This window comes from Bos mutus, chromosome 18 (genome assembly GCF_027580195.1).
Source record: "Bos mutus isolate GX-2022 chromosome 18, NWIPB_WYAK_1.1, whole genome shotgun sequence".
Classification (NCBI taxonomy): Eukaryota; Metazoa; Chordata; class Mammalia; order Artiodactyla; family Bovidae; genus Bos; species Bos mutus.
The window spans coordinates 54,931,822-54,949,790 of record NC_091634.1 but is presented as its reverse complement, the minus strand read 5'-3'; the positions used below and the strand labels follow the sequence as shown (position 1 = coordinate 54,949,790).

The 17,969-nt window shown below is 38.4% G+C and overlaps 2 protein-coding genes across 2 annotated transcripts in view; one reads left to right on the top strand and one right to left on the bottom strand.

The window, feature by feature from the left end:
- Positions 1-346: 346 nt before the first annotated feature.
- Positions 347-15,016, bottom strand: CMC2 (C-X9-C motif containing 2). The gene is made up of 4 exons (XM_005907875.2): positions 14,391-15,016; positions 7,460-7,572; positions 3,268-3,339; positions 347-726 (listed from the first exon to the last, which is right to left on the bottom strand). The coding sequence occupies exons 2-4, from the start codon at positions 7,538-7,540 to the stop codon at positions 640-642; spliced, it is 240 nt and encodes a 79-aa protein (XP_005907937.1). The 5' UTR covers positions 7,541-7,572; positions 14,391-15,016; the 3' UTR covers positions 347-639.
- CENPN (centromere protein N) overlaps positions 14,879-17,969 on the top strand; it is a 19,221-nt gene continuing 16,130 nt past the window's right edge. The window contains exons 1-2 of the mRNA XM_005907876.3: positions 14,879-15,018; positions 17,047-17,227. Of these exons, the coding sequence (XP_005907938.1) occupies positions 17,057-17,227 (171 nt within the window). The 5' untranslated portion in view covers positions 14,879-15,018; positions 17,047-17,056. The remainder of the gene's footprint in view (positions 15,019-17,046; positions 17,228-17,969) is intronic.

Sequence of the window (17,969 nt, the reverse complement as noted above, 5' to 3'; positions counted from 1 at the left end):
TGAATCTGGGAAGAAGAACCCTGCCCCCAACAAAAAGGAAGCACACAGGCCCAGGAAATAACTGGCACCCAGGGTGGGCCCTTCAACCAAATGGAGAAGCTAAGTCTGCTCAGACTTAAATCCTAGCCAGAAGCAATTTTATCAGTGTTAAACATGTAACCTTTTGGAAAACAGCAGTTTAAAAACAATCAAGTTGGAACATTTTCATAGAGTTAACACAGCTAGGATTTCCCCAAACTCTTGCTGTGCTTTCAATGTTTAGGCTCCAGAACTGCCACACTGCAAAAAGAGAAGTCTAATGGCACCATTCAGCCCTAATTCCAAGAGTCTAAAAGAACAGAGGAAATACGATCAGAATCAATAGTTTTATTGAAGGTTAAGGTACTCAAATGTTAACAGGTCATAGGCAAAGGGAAGAAACAGAAGTCTCAGATGCGTTGGTAGAGGAGGGAGGGTACAAACAGCTCTGCCCGACAAACATTCCAGATCCAGGGTTTCCATACTTCTCCAAGGCTTGATTTCTCATGGGTCACTTTCCATGCAAAAGATTTTAGAGACCAAATGCAACAGGATTCCTTCAGTTACCAACCAAGAGTCTTTGGGTCTTCTCTCAGGCAAGGCATCCAGTGAAAATAAGATCTAGTTTTCAGATTCCTCTGGAGGATTAAAAAGTCTCTTTCGCATTGCGTTGCCAAGCTCCCTGCTCTTGTTCCTCTTTTCCATGTACTAGAAAATAAAAGGAAGGGGAGAGAAAAGAGACAGCAGATTATGTTACTATTTACATACTAAGCTTAGAATATATACACCAATAAAGATATATTTTAAAGGTGCAAGAGGGGTTCTTAGGTAGAGTGGGAAAAAAGTAAAAGCAGATTCAAGTTGAAAAAACTGAGTGTGTGTAAACAGCTGGACATTAAAATCTTTCAGTCATCAGGTATAGAAAGAAGCCAAAAAAACAAAAGATCAGTGGCAGAGCGCTGACCAGGAACTCCAGCTCCCGTCCCCTGAGCCTGACATTCACATCTTTGAGGTACTTACTTGATTTTCTGGGCCAGTTAACCTCAAATATAAGGAGTTGGGCTGGATAATCTTTAAGAAGTTTTCTAAGTCTAAAGTTTTGACTCAAGAGTTCTAACATATCTTCTAGAATAGTAGCAATTTTCAAACTTCTTTTTTTCCTCATCAAAGGGCCACTTCAAATAACAGATGAAGCACCAGGTCTCTTTAACAAAAGCATTCCTTTTATCTGTCCTACATTAATTTTCCTCATAGACTGCTAGGGGGAGAAGGGCATTTTACTGCTTTAAAAGGTTAAAGAAGAAAATTCTAGAACATGGAGGGATACCTGCTCTGAAAAAAATATTTGATATCTCTCTTCATATCATAGGAAGCCTCTAAAATCAGCTTGGAAAGAGGATTCTAAAGGTAAGTCTTCAGAAGACAGTATTTTGTAGCCAATAAAATAAGTCATAGAGCAAATTGAGACAGAGCTTATATTAAAATATATGTTATAAAATCTCCAAAAGGAGTCAAGATGGCCCCTGAATAAAAAAAAAAAAAAAAGATACAAAGAGTGACTATTATGTTATTCACAAAATGCCACCAAACAACGCAGAAACCAAACCAAACAAGTAACAGGAACAAAAGAGGACACTGCAAAAGTAGTATTAGTGATTATTTCAATAAAAAGGACAAAAGCAGCAACACAGCAGCAAAGAGAGGGTCAGAAAGAACTGGCCAGATCCTTTTTCTAGTTAAAAGCTTCTAAGAATGAAGTACTTAAATGACACATGAAGGAAATGGTAGGAGAGCATTAGGAGCAGTAAATGGGAAACTGGGAAGCATTAAAAGCAGAGAGGAAATAAATGAGCACAGGTTTGGAGAACTGGAGGATGAAAGAACAGATAGAAAACAATCTATAAATCAGGAAATGAAGCAACATAAAAACCACAGAGAGGATTAGAAAGTAGTCAAGGAGAAAATCTGAAATTTATACAAAAACAAACTGGGACAAAATAAGAATTTAAAATTTAAAGGATTAAATCTACCAACATTCTTCTACCAAATAGTTCCTGACAGTTCAGGACCACCTGGGTGGGAAATTTTCATATGAAGATATAATCACCAAACCAATGACAAAAATCACTAAACTGTGAGGATAAAAAAATCTAAACTTAGGAAAAAGGCTATCTTACACAACTGAAAGCACGTAAGAAATAAATACCTATACCAAATAAAACAGTATGGGCTTATTTTTCCATAATCTGATTAAAAAAGGAAGAGAGCCCTAGGTTTAGTTTCCATACAAAATACCCTTTACATATAAAGAAAAAGTGTTTCAAAAATTAGTTTAAAACATATACCCATTTGTGCACATGAAGAAAATTATCAGAACTCCAGGAAGTTCTTCAAACAGTAAAGATGCTGTAAAGGGATTCCAGAAAGGAAGGAGGAAAAAAGCCCCAAAGTAGAAACCAGGAAAAAATGATTAAAGATAGATGCTGAATGTCTTCAAATATCTAATACCTTTTGATATGAGGCTCATGGGGGGAGAAAATTCAAAAGTACAGAAAATGAAAATTGGAAGGCAGATTTTTAGTAGTTACATATTTTTAAAGGTTCTGGACAAAAAATTTCTGATGAATAAAACAGAAATGGAATTAAATTTTTTTTCAAAGATTTAAAATGCATTCTGTTCAGTCTGCGGTACCTACAAAAAGACAATAAACTTTGGCTATTTGCCCAAGTCCAAGTCATAGCCTAAAGCTATGTTCAGGAAATGAGTCTTTCCAAACAAGTCAAACTAGATCCCTATGGGCTGTATATACTATAATTATAAAGAAATTCCAAGTTTTAAGGCTGGAAAGAGCCTAAATCTAGCCTCCCATGTTATACAAGGAAATTGAGGCCCAGAGAGTTTTAGTTACCTGCTAGAGCTAAAAGCTGATCAACAATTCTTTCTGCTGTACAGATTCAACTTCTCAAACCTTAAAATTTATCCAGAGGAGTTACAGTGATTATTTTAAGATAGTTGCTTTCATTTATGTGCATGTAAAAAAATCAGCAGTGTTCCAAAAGATTGTCCCCAGAAGACGCTTTCATTTCTCCTCTTGACTTTAGGGGAAGACATACCTATAAAGTCAAGTTTTGGTGTTATATGAAAACTTGCCAAAAAAAAAAAATTAATAATGGTAGTAATAAATAATATTGCTCCAAAATAGTCTTTTCTACTGCTCAACCATTTCCATCCTTTAATGTTTTCCTTACCTCATTCTTCAAGCATTTTCTCATCTCCCGATCAAGATCATTGCAATGACCAAAAAATTTCAGAATGCTGTGCTAAAAGGAAGAAAAGGGGTAAAATATTTCATCCCATAATATGCTAAGGTCTCTGGCTCAGAATTGAAATATTTAATGTGTCACCTTGTCAATAAGCAAATGGCTAATAGTTAATAAAACAGTTAACCCACAAGTACAAAATATACAAATAAATGGGCTTACCCTAGCATTCCTACAAAAAAGGAAGAAATGTTCTATAGGTAGAAATGAAAAATAAAAAAAAGACTTTTCTTTGATAAAAGAGAAGCTTATTAACCTGCCAAAACCTCATAATGCCCTAGTGAAAAGCATTTTATTACCTAATATCTTTTCTTTAGGGGCATGTTATCCATCCTCTATTACAGAGTGATGTCCAAATGCAGTGTAGCCATATTGACAGTAACTTCCTTCATGAGCAAACACTCCTGTCCCATAGAAGAGTTACCTATGAAACGCTTGGTGCCAAAGCCATTTTTCATTTGCCTCTATGTCATCAAAATAAATTAAAAACACATTAACACTAATATTACACAGCCTGTATGGGCCATATAAACAAGTCACTAATTCACAATAAAAGGAAATCAATGCTTAATATTCAAAGTCTGCTCTGCTTTGCCATTAGTGTGTTTGCACATCGCCATTTTCAAGGCCAGGTCAGAGAGCATGGTGATCTCCTTTAATGACATGCCATAAATGCTGAACTTGTAACAATAAGCACTTTTTCCCTTTTCTTTCTAATTAAGGCTTTCATGGAAACCAGACAACACATAATTAGTAATAGTCATGCTATTAGTAATAGTCATGCTATTTCTTTTTTCCCTATTTCTTTACCACTTTAAATGTACTTTTCTTGTCCACACTGAGTAAATGATCAGAGTTTTTCTGGCAAGGATTTAAGGTTTCCTAGTGATTACCTAATGACCTTTTCAGGATAAATAATTCCTGTGCATAAATTACCTCCTTGACAATACAAAGGGACAATGCTTTTTCATACACCTTCTGGCCAAACAGAAACAATAGACAGGATTAAATTTTTAGAATGTAACACAATATTTCATATTTTACTTTATATTTATTGATATCATCCCATATTCATACATCTTATTTTAAAAATTCAAGACAACAAAAAAATTTTAAAAAAAATTCAAGACAAAAGCTAATTTATACTCTCACTTTCACCTCAACATTAAGCCCAAATGAGAATAATACTCTGTGATGTTACATGAAAAACAAACCCACAAATGCCCCAGTGGCATTGATAAAAGAAATATCCATGAATTTGGAGGAAAATGGATACATGTATATGTATGGCTGAGCCTCTTTGCTGTCTACCTGAAACTATCACAATATTGTTAATCGGCTATATTCCAATATAAAATAAAAAGTTGAAAAGTAAAAGAAATGCTCTTGGACTGTACCTCTTTTGTATACCCATGGCATGAGCCTCCAGTGCCTGGTGTCTATTTCTAGAGAGCAAACTGGCAGAGCTACTGATTGGATAAGTGAATCAACCAGGGTCTGGAGGACAGTGTCCCAGCCACTAGGGACACAATAGTGAGCATGGTGGGCCTGGGCCCCACTCTCATAGCTCAGAGTCAGAAGGAAGAGACAAAATATGAAGTGATCACCATACAGCAGCAGTTCTCAAAGTGCAGTCCCAGGACTACTCAAAACCTTTTCAGAAGGTAAAATCCATCTTCCTAATAACTGATGATCTTATTTGTTTTGTTCACTTTCATTCTCTCACAAGGGTACAGTAGATTTTTCCAGAGGCTACATAACCTGTAATATCACACAGATTGAGCAAAGTGGCAGATATGAGAATCCAGCTGTATTCTATTAAACCAAACATTAAAAAGAACTGCAAAAATGTAAAAGCAATGTCATTCTTTTCACCCTTTTATTGTTTTGGAAAATAAGGTCTTTTTTTTATGAAAAATAACTATGAATGTATAATGGTTTATTATTGTCATTTTAAAATAAATTAATATTTTTCAACTTCTCAGTTTTAACTTCTAATTCAACAAATATTGATAGATACAGCCCACATAAACAAAAGTTCTTTGGGGGCCTCAATAACTCTGAAGAATGTAAAGGAGTTCTGAGACTAAAAAGTGTGAGAGTAACTGCCATAAAGTTGGAAATAATACATAAAGTATTACTGAAATATAGAGTAATTATACCAAGGGAATCCAGGCCAAGAAAGAAAAGGAAGAGGAAATGACAAATTAAGCAGAATAAAGCCTGGAGGATGATAAAACCTTATCAAGCAAGTGAGAAGTGGAGACAGTGAGAAAACCTTTAAGTTAAGCAAAGGGAAAAAACAAGTAAAAAAGCCTAGAAGACAGAAACATGCTCCAGTACCACTGCAGACAGAGTGAGCAGGAAGGATGCGGGGCAGGAGGGTGGTCAAGCCCAAGTGTAAGTAGGGGCCAGTACATGAAGGCCTCAAAATACAAAGAAATGTAGAATTTATTCTACAGGCAAAGGGAGCCATTAAAGGGGAACAATGATTAAACTTAGGACTGAGAGATCGGTCTACATGCAGTGCAAGTGAATTAAGACAGAGAAGAGGACAAAACAGTCATGGGATCAGGTGGCCCCAGTAAGATAATGTCAAAATCAACTGTGTTAAGAATAAACATATAAATCAGTGGAACAGACTAGAGAGCCCAGAAATAGGCCCATTCACATATGGGCAATTGACTTTTGACAAAAGCACCAAGGTAATTTAGTGGGGAAAGAAAGCTCTCCAACAAGTGGTGCTGGAATAACTGGGTATCCAGAGGGAGAGAAATAAACCTTGACTCATACCTCACAACATACACAAAAATTAATTTGAATCACAGACCTAAATTTAAAAAACTAAAACTATAAAATTTCCAGAAGAAAAAATAGGAGAGAACTCTTTGTGACCAGGAAATTGACAAAGATCCCTAGAACAACAAAAAAAAACATAAACAATGAATGAAAAACCTAGTAAACTATTACTTATAAGCTCTTTGTAAACACATCTTTAAGAAAATAAAAAAGGACACCACAGACTGGGAGAAAATATTCACAACACACTTTGTATGCTGAATGATAAAAAGAATTCTTACAACTCAATAACAAGACAAACACCCCATTTTTAAATATGGGCAAAAGACATTATGTTAATGGCCAATAAGTACATGAAAAGATGCCTAAAGTCATCAGCCCAAGGGAAACACAATTTAAAACCAAATAATATATTATTACACATCCACAGAATGGCTAAAGTTAAAAAGACTTACAATATCAATTCTTAATCTAGATGTATGGCGGAAATAGTTTGTTGAAAGTGTACTGTCATCAACAACATTCTTTGAAACAATATAAATATCAGACTTCACAGGTCATCAACATTCCTTACTACCTCACTTTTAGTCTTAAAATTTTACTCATTTAAATAAGAATCTGATATATCTACAGTTTATGAAGAACATGAAGGAAATAATGCATCATGCAAAGTTAAAGAAAAACACAAATGCTTCTTATAACTGTCTCATACACCAAATATATTAAAAAAAAAAAACTTTGACATCTGTGAAAGCATCAAATTTAATGCATTGCAAAAATGGGCTTATTTTCTATTTTGGTTTTAAAAATGGAATTTTATTTCCATTCCATTAACCAGGAGGGCATGGCAACCTACTCCAGTATTCTTGCCTGGAGAATCCCCATGGGCAGGGTAGGCTGGCTGGCTACAGTCCATGGGGTCACAAAGAATCGGACAGGACTCAGTGACTAAGTACACAGCAACCATTAAGTAAACCTGCTAAATGAGGCCAGTCATAATTTAAATCTAGTTAACAGGTAATTGTAAAAAATGTTTCAACTTCCTTTAAGCACATAATGATAGATGTCAAGGAAGATAGACTGTAACTACTATGTATCACTTCAGAAGCTCCCTAATAAAACTAACAGGCTTGATTTCTACTCATCATAAAAAGGAAGTAGTTTCTAAAAACAAATCACAAGCATCAACTGCTAATCTTTACTAAGCTAAGATCCATAACTAAGAATTATCATTTCCTTCTATTAATGGAGATAACGTTTTACATTAGTGTATTGTATCTAGGTTTCATTGTTGTTTCAGGGTTATTTTCTGAACTCTTACATTTTTGTGACATTCCTTAAGCAAGTTAATCAAGACGTTGCATTCTTCAGTGTGCAAGTGTGGAGATAAATCAGGATGCATCTTTAGGAGGAGATGGAACACAGCAGAGCAACCTGTGGATACAAGAGTGTCTTGAATATGTGTGACTGTATTTGTTAATGCAACCTAAAATTATTTTCTGTAAGAAACTTCAGTGACCTTTATCAGAAAAGAAAGGTGACCTTAGGTAAATTAAACCTGAGCCTCACCTTCCTATCCAACAACTTAGATTCCGTGGGTTATCAGGAGTATTTAGAGAACACGCAGGTTCAGAAAAAAGCAGACTCAAGAGACCCGATCCTCGAAATAGGTGCTTAACCAGAAACAGCTTGCCTATGTTAACAAGCCTGACTTCAATTATTTTTCCCATACTCCTGAAATAGATTACAACCCATTTTATTCAGGTAAAATCCTACCAATGAAGAGAACTGGCCTATTAATCCTTTTTAAATGTATAAGGGTTAAAGGGCCATTAGTCAGTCTCACATTAGTGTGAATTAATATAGACTGCTTTCTTCCTAAGTAACATCTGGCTGAGAAAAATCTATCTAAATCATGAAGAGAAACAAGAAGCAGATGTGGATTTTTTTTTCAAATTTAGCAGATCTATCCATAAAATGTAATTATTACAATGAAAACAAGAAGCTAAAAATCCCTGAAATTAGGTTTAATTGGTTCATTCACAAAAAAGAAAATTAGCATCCAAGGTCTAAGATAAAATATTATTTTGAGGTATTTGCTATAGTTACATTCACCTATTTCTCTATTCACCCATTTCTCTCTTAAACCAATTCTTTATGACCCAGAAGAGATTACCAAAGGAAAGAACCAATTAACTACTTTAGTCTTTTAAAAGTTCCAAGAAAGAAAACCTAGGAGAAATCATGACAGTAGGTTGAGCAAAAGTGAGTGAAATAAAGTTGCTCAGTCGCGTCCGACTCTTTGCAAGCCCATGGACTGTACCCTACCAGGCTCCCCCGTCCATGGGGTCTTCCAGGCAAGAGTACTGGAGTGGGTTGCCCTTTCCTTCTCCAGAGGATATTCCCGACCCAGGGATCAAACCCAGGTCTCCCACACTGTAGGCAGACGCTTTACCATCTGAGCCACCAGGGAAATCCATTAGGTTGGGCAAAGATACATTAAAATTCATAAAAGAATAAATTGGTTAAAACTTATTAAAATTTTCCATTTTCAAAATTAAGAAAATGAAAAGACAAGTCACCCTCTGGGTGATGACATGTCAATGCAGGCTCATCAACTGTAATTAACATACCACTCTTAGAGGATATTGACTGTGGGAGAGAGGCAGGGTGTGTGTGGGCAGAGGGGGCCTAGGGGGTCTGTCTCTCTGTACTTCCTGCTCAAATTTGCTATGAAACTAGCTCTAAAAAATAGCTAAAAAATAAAACTCCTAAAACTGCTCTAAAAAATAAAAGTGTGTAGCTCCTCTACAAGCTACACACTAAAGGAAAATATTTGCAAATCATATATGACAAAGGATTTGCACCTAACACATATAAAGAAAGTTTACAAACAATCCAGTGTTTAAAATATATCCCCAAAATAAGCAAAAGATTTAAATAGATATTTCACCGAAGAGGATATAGGAATGGTTAATTAAGCACATGAAAAGATGCTGAACATCACTAGTCACTAGGGAAACAGAAATTTAAACCACAATGAGACACTACTATACATCCACCAGAATAGCTATAATCAAAAAATGAGACAATAGCAAGCACTGCTTACAATGTGGTGGAAAGGGATCTCATACAACGCTACTGGGAAGGTTAAGTAGTACGGACACTTTAGAAAACTATTTAGTAGTTTCTTAAGTTAAACACAAACTTAACATATGACCTAGAAATTTCTCTCTTAAGAACACACCCAAGAGAAATGAAAGCATATATCCCCACAAAGATTTATATATGAATGGTCATAGCATTATTCATAGTAGTCAATACTGGAAACAATCCAAATGTCTAACAACCAAGTACTGGATAAACAAATTTGTGTATTTATTCAATGGGACACTATTTAGCACTAAGAAGGAATAAACTTATACATGTGCCAACATGGAGGAATCTCAAAAGCACTAAGCTAAATGAAATAAAGCAGACTCAAAAGACAGTACTGTATGATTCTATTTACATGCAATGTCTAGAAAAGGCAAATTTGTTGAGGCAAAAGCTGATCAATGTGGAGGTCCAAAGGTGAGAGTGAGGATTAATCTGCAAATGGCAAAAAGAAAACTTTGGGTGACAAAAATGTTCTAAAATAGGATTGTGGTAATGATTGCATAATTGTATAAGTTTACTAAAATCACTTAATTCACTTAGAATGGGCAAATTTTACAGTATGTAAATTATGCCTTAATAAAGCTGTGAAAAAAGTTTCAAGAAATTCAAACAGCCTGTCCACGTTCTACTCCTGACAAACGAAATCCTTAAAAATGACTAAACAAATAATTGCAGAGAATTATACCTACTACTTCAGATTTCAACTTATAAAAGTATCAAATCACTGTTCCACTGAGTGACTAATAACCTCAACCCCACCCCCTGCCACACACACAAACATACCACAGCTAAAAATCACAAATCAGGCCATTGTGCCAAGTGAAAACACTTGAGTATTTGAAACGGAAACTGAAAACGCAGCCAAGTTCAAGTTTTGTTTGCCTGTCACTGACTACAATCTTTTTAAATGATATAAAAATTCTGCCTCAGAAAAAAGAGGTCTCATACAGTACAGCAATGTAAGTCATCTATTATACCAATATTATACACCTACACTTATATATAGTAAAGGTTATCTGGCTTCTGCCTTGCTTATTTTTTCTGAAGAAGACGTACACTGGTTTTAGTCATCTAGAAAATGTCTTTAATAATTTTATTTTGTAAGTATATTTAACAAAATATTTTTGCATATATCTATGAACCAGCCCTCAAATGTGTGCTTTTACAGTTCAGAAACAAACTTCTGAGGTACTGAAAAGCCCTCTCTAATTGGCAAAGTAAACACTTAAGAAAACACTTGGGTACTGAGAAAAACACACATATGCACATTGTGTATAAGCAAAAATATATACCATGGTACATGTTTTTCTTTCCTTCCTTAAAAGTTTACTTCAAATATGTATGCTACTCTACACACAGCCATGGTGTACTTCTACCTACTTACCTTCCCTTCTACCTACTTATCCTAGATGATTATACCAAATAAGAAAATGGTTTCATATATAGGAGTTTCCTTTTCTTGTTCTTAGTGAAAGCTACTATTTAACTTAAAGCTCTAAACACTTATCTTATCCCTTACCTAACAAATTCCTCGTTTTATCAATCATTCCCCTCTTGCCTCTACCCCATTTTTTAGTTAGATATTCTCTTCCTCCCCCTTCCTTCCATCCACCAGCTTCGGCTAACTGTTGGTGTATACGCATATGTACTGGGGTACTCCTGGGTATAATATACAAAGTATAACTATAAAATAATAACATTGTTCTTAGAGCACATTTAAATGAGTGCTGACACCTTTCAGTAGTCATCTTTAACAGCCTATTCTAATAACACTATTATAACTCAAGTAACACTTTATGAAATGAACAAAAGTCAAATATATATTCCATATTCTTATTTTCAAAATTTGTTCAAAGCCATAACAATATATTATTACAATAGAAATAATTTGTTGAATACTTACCATGTGCAGGCACAAGTCTCATAATTCTTCCAATAACTGTAGGAAGCAGGTACCTTTTTAAATTCAGTTAAACCATAAGAAATTGCTTTTTTGTAGGTCAAAATATGTGTTACTCATATTTTCATAGCAAAACTAAGCCCCAGGTCACACAGTAAATAACAGAGTTACTACCCAATGTAATCTCTCACTGTGACAGATTTCTCCCACTTTCAAAATAAGAAAGATATGCCTTCCCAGCAGTTTGTGAATGAAATAAATTCAGATAGAAAAAACTACTCCCCAAAGAACCTCTGATTAGCTACAAGTTCAACAGGGACTAATTGCAGGCTGAGGTTCAAAGAAGTCAATTTAATACTATCCTGTATTACTAGAAACAAGAGTATCTGTCTACATCAAGAAAAAGAAAAGTATTGTGCTTGTCCTGATCAGCCATGTCCAGAACACTGACAATTTGAATATCCCTGGGACGAATGCTCAGGAAGGAGATGGCTCTGACATTAGGTTTAAACAGGAAGCCATTCATGAAATTGGGAACATTTACTAACTAAGGGAAACCCACAACAGAGAAAATAGATAAAAGGAACAGCCAGGTTAAGTAGGACAAGTAATGGATTTGAAGGCAGAAGATGTGGGTCTGAAGGTAAAAACTGTGGACACAGCTATTCACAAGTTATATCGTTTTAGCTACTTAATCTGAAACATAAGTCTCTTCTTCCATAAAACAGAATTAGCTCTAGATCCATATCAAGAGTAAGTGTGACAAATGTAGTATCATTAGTATATCTGAAGTGTTCTGTCACCTGATGGGAAAGGCTGAACCGAACTGACTCTGAGATGTGTCCGAAGACAGGACTGGAAATCAAAGTGGAAGTTACAGGGGCAGATGTCATTTTCCTGGAGCTGTCCAACATTGAAACAAGCTGCTGTGTGAACTCATTTATCTGGCCTCCTGTGCCCAAGAGACTGACTAAGTAAGGATGTCACAGAGTATATTCTTACATTGCACCCTTAAGTTTTTTTCTCAAATCTAAGTTCACAATTAAATTTAAGCCATTTCGCAAAACAAAATTTGCACTCAAAGGATAAACACTTGTTACTGTTAAGAATACAGAAAATAGTTTCAAAAGGTAGCACCAAGATAATTACAGACAGACAGACTGTATTAAAAAAAAAAAGTGAAGGAAACATTCATTTGTGGTAAGATTTAGTGTAAGGGTGTTCTAATGAGAAAGAGAGGGATAACTCTATTCAAACAGTTATTATTTAGTTAAACACAAAACTTCAGTTCCATTTGTACACTGGCATTTAGAAACCATCAGAACAGTTTACTTCTCACAATTACAACTCCTCTCTCCCCATGCCAATCCCACCCACTTCCTCAGGTATGCACAGATTGATACCAAAACAGTCTGCCTGAACTCTTAAAAATGTTCATCTGTGACATCTGATATTTTTATAACTGTCTAATAGGTCCCTGCAAAGCAATCGTAACTTTTACTTGGGGGTGAGCTGGGAGGGTCTAAGCAATAGGGAGCTCTTGCTAAAGATAACAAAATTTATAGTTTTATTTTATTCACTGCTTCACCTTATTCTACCAAGACTCTGAGGTAAAATCTAACAAGTAGTCTATGATAGATGTCAACCACCAGGTGGCACAATTTTAGAAGAAAAAAAAGCACAAGCAATATATGAACACTAGTGTAGAAAAGAGAGGAAACATTCTAATAACACACTTCAGCAGATCTATAATCGCAAGCGGGAAACCCTATATTTTAATGCCACTAAGGCTTTCTTTAGAGACATTTTGCTATTGTGTGACCTCACCAGAAAGAAATTCACACTACAGTTACAATTTCTAATGTCATTTTAAAACAAGGCCAGAAAAGTCTCTTGTTCAGAGCCTAAAGAATCTGTTCTCCAGGAAAAAACTGCTCTCTAAAACATATATTTTTTAAAAGTCTAATTTCAGAAAGCTCTGGAATTAGTTAAATTAGTATCTCTCCACTTCACACCTCACTGTATTGAGCAGAAGTAGCAGACACAGCAGGGGACGACCTTCCTCACCCACTTTTACTTATCACAGCTGCAAAATGACCAAATCTAAACAGAGGCTTCTGATTAGGTGACAAGTGCTCGAAGTACAGACCATGCCCCTACTGCTACTGAAGAGCAACCTCACGTCATTTCTTAAGGCATGGGCCCAGTTGTAGCGTTCCCTGAACTAGGATTTATCACCACTTTCTTGGTGCTGAGCCCTCTGTCAAATCACGTGAAGTTCAGAGCAAAAAAAAAAAAAAAAAAATTAGTCCATAACCATCAAACACCACACAGGCTAGTAGGGGAAGAGATATTCTCCTAAATGCACATAGTATATGGCCAATAAATGTTTCCTGAATGCAGTACCATCACAGATTTGAGCACTGATTCAGACCTTAATATAGTTTTTCTTTTTTAAAAAAGGTGGGAAATGAGGGTCGTTTTAAATCAACCCGACATGTGCAGCAGCCTGTATGAACAGGAAAGAAGACACAACGAGTGTCTTACAACAGAATTCCTTTGTCATTGCACACTTCCTTTATGCATTTAAATCAGTACTAGGATTTACTTAACTCTTCATAAACTACTTACGTGAAACAAGCTCGGTCATCTTTAAACCCGATAAAAGGGATCTGCCTGTCACTTTCCTTGAAAAGTCTACATGAGGATCTTACTGGATTCTCGCATCGCAGGACGGACTGGTGGAAAATTTCACTGCAGCTGAGAGGCGCCCTAACAGGCTCCCACAAGCAAACCCTGAACGCCTGGATCCCCAAGAGCAGTAACAAGCATACACCGTAGGAGCGCTCACCGCGTCGGACACGTAGTTAAGCGCTTCTCACAACCTAGGCGCTGGATTACACCCATTTCTCAGGCGAGGAAACCGAGGAGGGAGGAGCCTGCCCAAGGTCACCAGCTCGAGAGTTGTGGGGCAGAAAGCGAAGGTCTACCCCAATCCTGCGCTCAACTACCAGCGCATCCTCAGAGAATGCAACCGGACTGAGTTTAGCCTATCCCGCCCCGGGAAACCCAGTGCGGCGGTGCCGACCCTGAGGGACCTGAGGGGGGTGCCGGTGGGTGTCCCGCGGCCTCCCCGCACTACGCGGCCAGGAAGAGAGCGCGCCTCCGAACGGCCCGGACCCCCGGGACTCACCCGACTCGCGGCCACACCCGGAAAGTGGAAGCGGTATTCCCCGGCGAAGACGCTGCGCCTGCAAACTCGCGGTCTGGGCGCCGGAGCCGGGCCAGCTCCGGGTGGCGAAGGCACGGCGCCCTCCACGGCTGACACCGCTTGGCCGGCCCCCGCCGCTCGCCACCTCAGGCGCCTGCGCCGCCTTGCCTGGACGGGCCCATTTTCAGGCGCTGTGAGGGGAGGGAGAGCAAGTCCGCCGAGGCGCCGCAGAGCCTAAACTTGAAGGGGAACCGACAAGCCAGATTTTGTGGCTGGGATTAAGGCACTCAAAAAATATTCTCTGCTGAGAAGAGTGAGGCGGGGGGCTCGGCGCGTTTCACTTCTGTCGCTCTCCTCACGCGGTCCCCTGTGCCGAGGGTACAGTCCAGAGTTGGCGCCCCCCGGTGGGCGGGGCTCCAGGACGGCGGGACCTGCAATTGGTGGTTTTGAAGGTGCAGCGGGCGGGAACAGTCGATGAGGAGAGAGCCGGCCGGCGATGTGGGTACGAGAACCCGGCGGCGTGGGATCCGGTGGGATGTGGCGGGAGCCTAGAAGAAGCCACGTCCCACGACTCTGAGGCGACTCTCTTGTGACTGCCACGGGTCCCAAGGTGAGGGACTGGTCCTTGCTCTCGGGCCTGAGGCGGGGAACTTCGGTTGAGGCTGAGGCGAAGAGGGCGGAGACGCTGGGTCGTGACGTCACATCCGCCCTGGTGGGGCGGGGTCTTACGTAGGGCCTGCGTCGCGCTGGCGCCGCCCAGAGCTGTCAAGGGCTAAACAGTCTTCGGTTGCTCCTTCCTTCAGAATTTGGTGTTTTGATTTTGGGATAACCTTGGCGTCCGTCCTTTTTAGTCTCGCATTACTCCTGCTCCTTGTGGCAGCTCTTCGGCGGTGTATATTTACAGGGACCTTTTTGGTCATGCTTTCATTCAGCTGTTGTATCTCGTGTACGTACTATATGCCAGACACTGTGCCACGCGCAGCGAAGTAGAGAGAAGTTGGATAATCACAGGGAATCAGAAGAGTTTATTCAAGGGTTTCCAGTTTTATTGATGAGGTTGCATTCCCTCCATTCCCTCTTTCTACCAGAATTCTTTAGAATGACATTCCCATACTTTAGCCAGAATTAAGACTCTAATTGTAAAAATGCAGAAATCTCAAGCACTTCCCCAGCATTCCCCTCCCCTAGTTTAAATCATTGGGCCCAGGAGTCTGCGTTTTGACAACCACCTCCACCTCCAGTGTTTTTGATGGGGGACGTTGGTTTGATATTGTCACTGGCCAATCCTTCCCAGGTTGTTTATCTCCTCAGGCACGGCTTCTTAGGGAGAGTATCTAATACTTTGAGGCTTCCTATTCAACAAGTATTTCCACTAAGACAGTTCTTGGGCTGAAATTGTTCTAGATCCTAGGAAGGCAGGTGTGAATAAGACAAACATAGTTCCTGCCCTGCTGCCGCTGCTGCTAAGTCGCTTCAGTCGTGTCCGACTCTGTGCGACCCCATAGACGGCAGCCCACCAGGCTTCCCCATCCCTGGGATTCTCCTGGCAAGAACACTGGAGTGGGTTGCCATTTCCTTCTCCAGTGCATGAAAGTGAAAAGTCAAAGAGAAGTCGCTCAGTCGTGTCTGACACCAGCGGCCCCATGGACTGCAGCCCACCAGGCTCCTCCGTCCATGGGATTTTCCAGGCAAGAGTACTGGAGTGGGGTGCCATTGTGGAGCTTAATCATATATAATCATATAATATAATCATATGCCATTCAACAAACATTTAAATGGTAGAAATAATTCATAGCCACGATCCTTTTAGGGGAATCTCTTCTGTTTGTCCTTGTGTGTCCTGTAGTCTTGGTGGAAGCGGATGAGATTGACAGACTGACTTCTGCTTCTTGTCATAAACACGGCCCTCCTCACCTCCTCCTCTGTGCCTTTTCACTCTCCTCTCTGGCCTGTCTGGAGGCCTCCTTCTCCCCTTGATGGCTGCAAGGCTTTTGTGCTTGCTGTTCCGTCTGCCTGGAGAGCTCCTCCAACAACCAGCCACATGGCTCACTCTTCCTCCCCCAAGAATTGGCTGGAATGCCGCCTTCTCTCAGGCCTGCTCTCCATTCCCCTCTTCCCCCACCCATTCCCAGCCTGCTCCATATTCACTGCTACTAGCTTCCTAACATTGCTCCCTTTTCTCCTCAGCGCTTACCAGTTTTAACATTTTTTGTGATTTTCCTGTTACCTGTCTCTCCCAGCTAGGAAGGACACTTCCTACTGGCAGGAATTTTTGTCATTTTTGGTTAAAGCTCTATCCCCTGTGCCTAAAAAAGTGCCTGGCACTCATGGGTGGTTAGTAATTTGATACATGAATAAGTAAATGAGTGAATGATTCACTTACTATTGCTATCAAAAGATCAAAATACTCTAGCCAAGAAAGGAGAGAGAATACTAATTTTTAAAAACCTTAAAACATGTTTAAATGTACACTTAAGAGAAAATCCTCTTGTTGAAATACTCCGCAGAATGGCTGAAAAATTTGGGTGTTTGACATACAAATCATAATTCTGGCTAAAATTATGATGCTGAAAATTCACTAACTTGTACTTTTGTGTTTGCTTAATACTTTGTTGTACTGTTTTTATTTTTATTAAAGTGCCAAAGAGATGGATGAAACTCTTGCCGAGTTTTTCAGGAGGACCATCTTGAAAATCCCAATGACTGAAATGATGACAATCCTAAAAACCTGGAATTTTTTGTCTGAAAATCAACTGCAGACCGTAAACTTTCGGCAGAGAAAGGAATCTATTGTTCAGGACTTGGTTCTGCTTTGTGAGGTAACAGTGTTCAAAGTGATTAACCTTGAATATCACGCTACCATTTGGTTTTCCTCTCTCTTTCCTTTCCTTAGTCCAAAAGAGATTTACGTAGCTCTAGGCTGTGACTGAGGAGGGCTCTGTCCCACTATAGTGGAAAAGGTGCTAATTTTTAATTGGATTTTTCAACTTACAAAGAATGCTTACAAACTAGTGAGAAGAAAAAAAGTGAATACCAAGGAAGAAGAAACAAAGAAGTTAAAATAACGAGCAGTATTCTTTTTTTAAACTCTCAGATTGTCAAAGATGAAAAGATAATACTCAAATATGTTGATCAAGTTATGCAGAAAGAGACACTCTCTTTCACATGTATTTATTTACTTATTTGCTTTTTATTTTAAAGTGATTTCAGGCTTTCAGAAAAGTTGCAAGTATAGTACAAAGAATTTTACTATACCCTTATATACCCAGTATACCCTTCCCTCATTCATTTTTAAATAAATATACTTTATGACCCAGCAGTTCCACTTCTGGATATTTAAATATATAAAAAATATAAAAAATAAGGAGGTATATATGATATTATAATTGATAAACATTTATATATCTAGTTATATATAAATGGTTACATATAAATAAAGATGTTAACTAGCATTATTTACACACAAAAAATTGGAACTAACTATACTTAGGAGATGAGATAAAAAATGTTGCATCCACTTAACAAAATATACTATGTGAACATACAAATGTGTATATATAG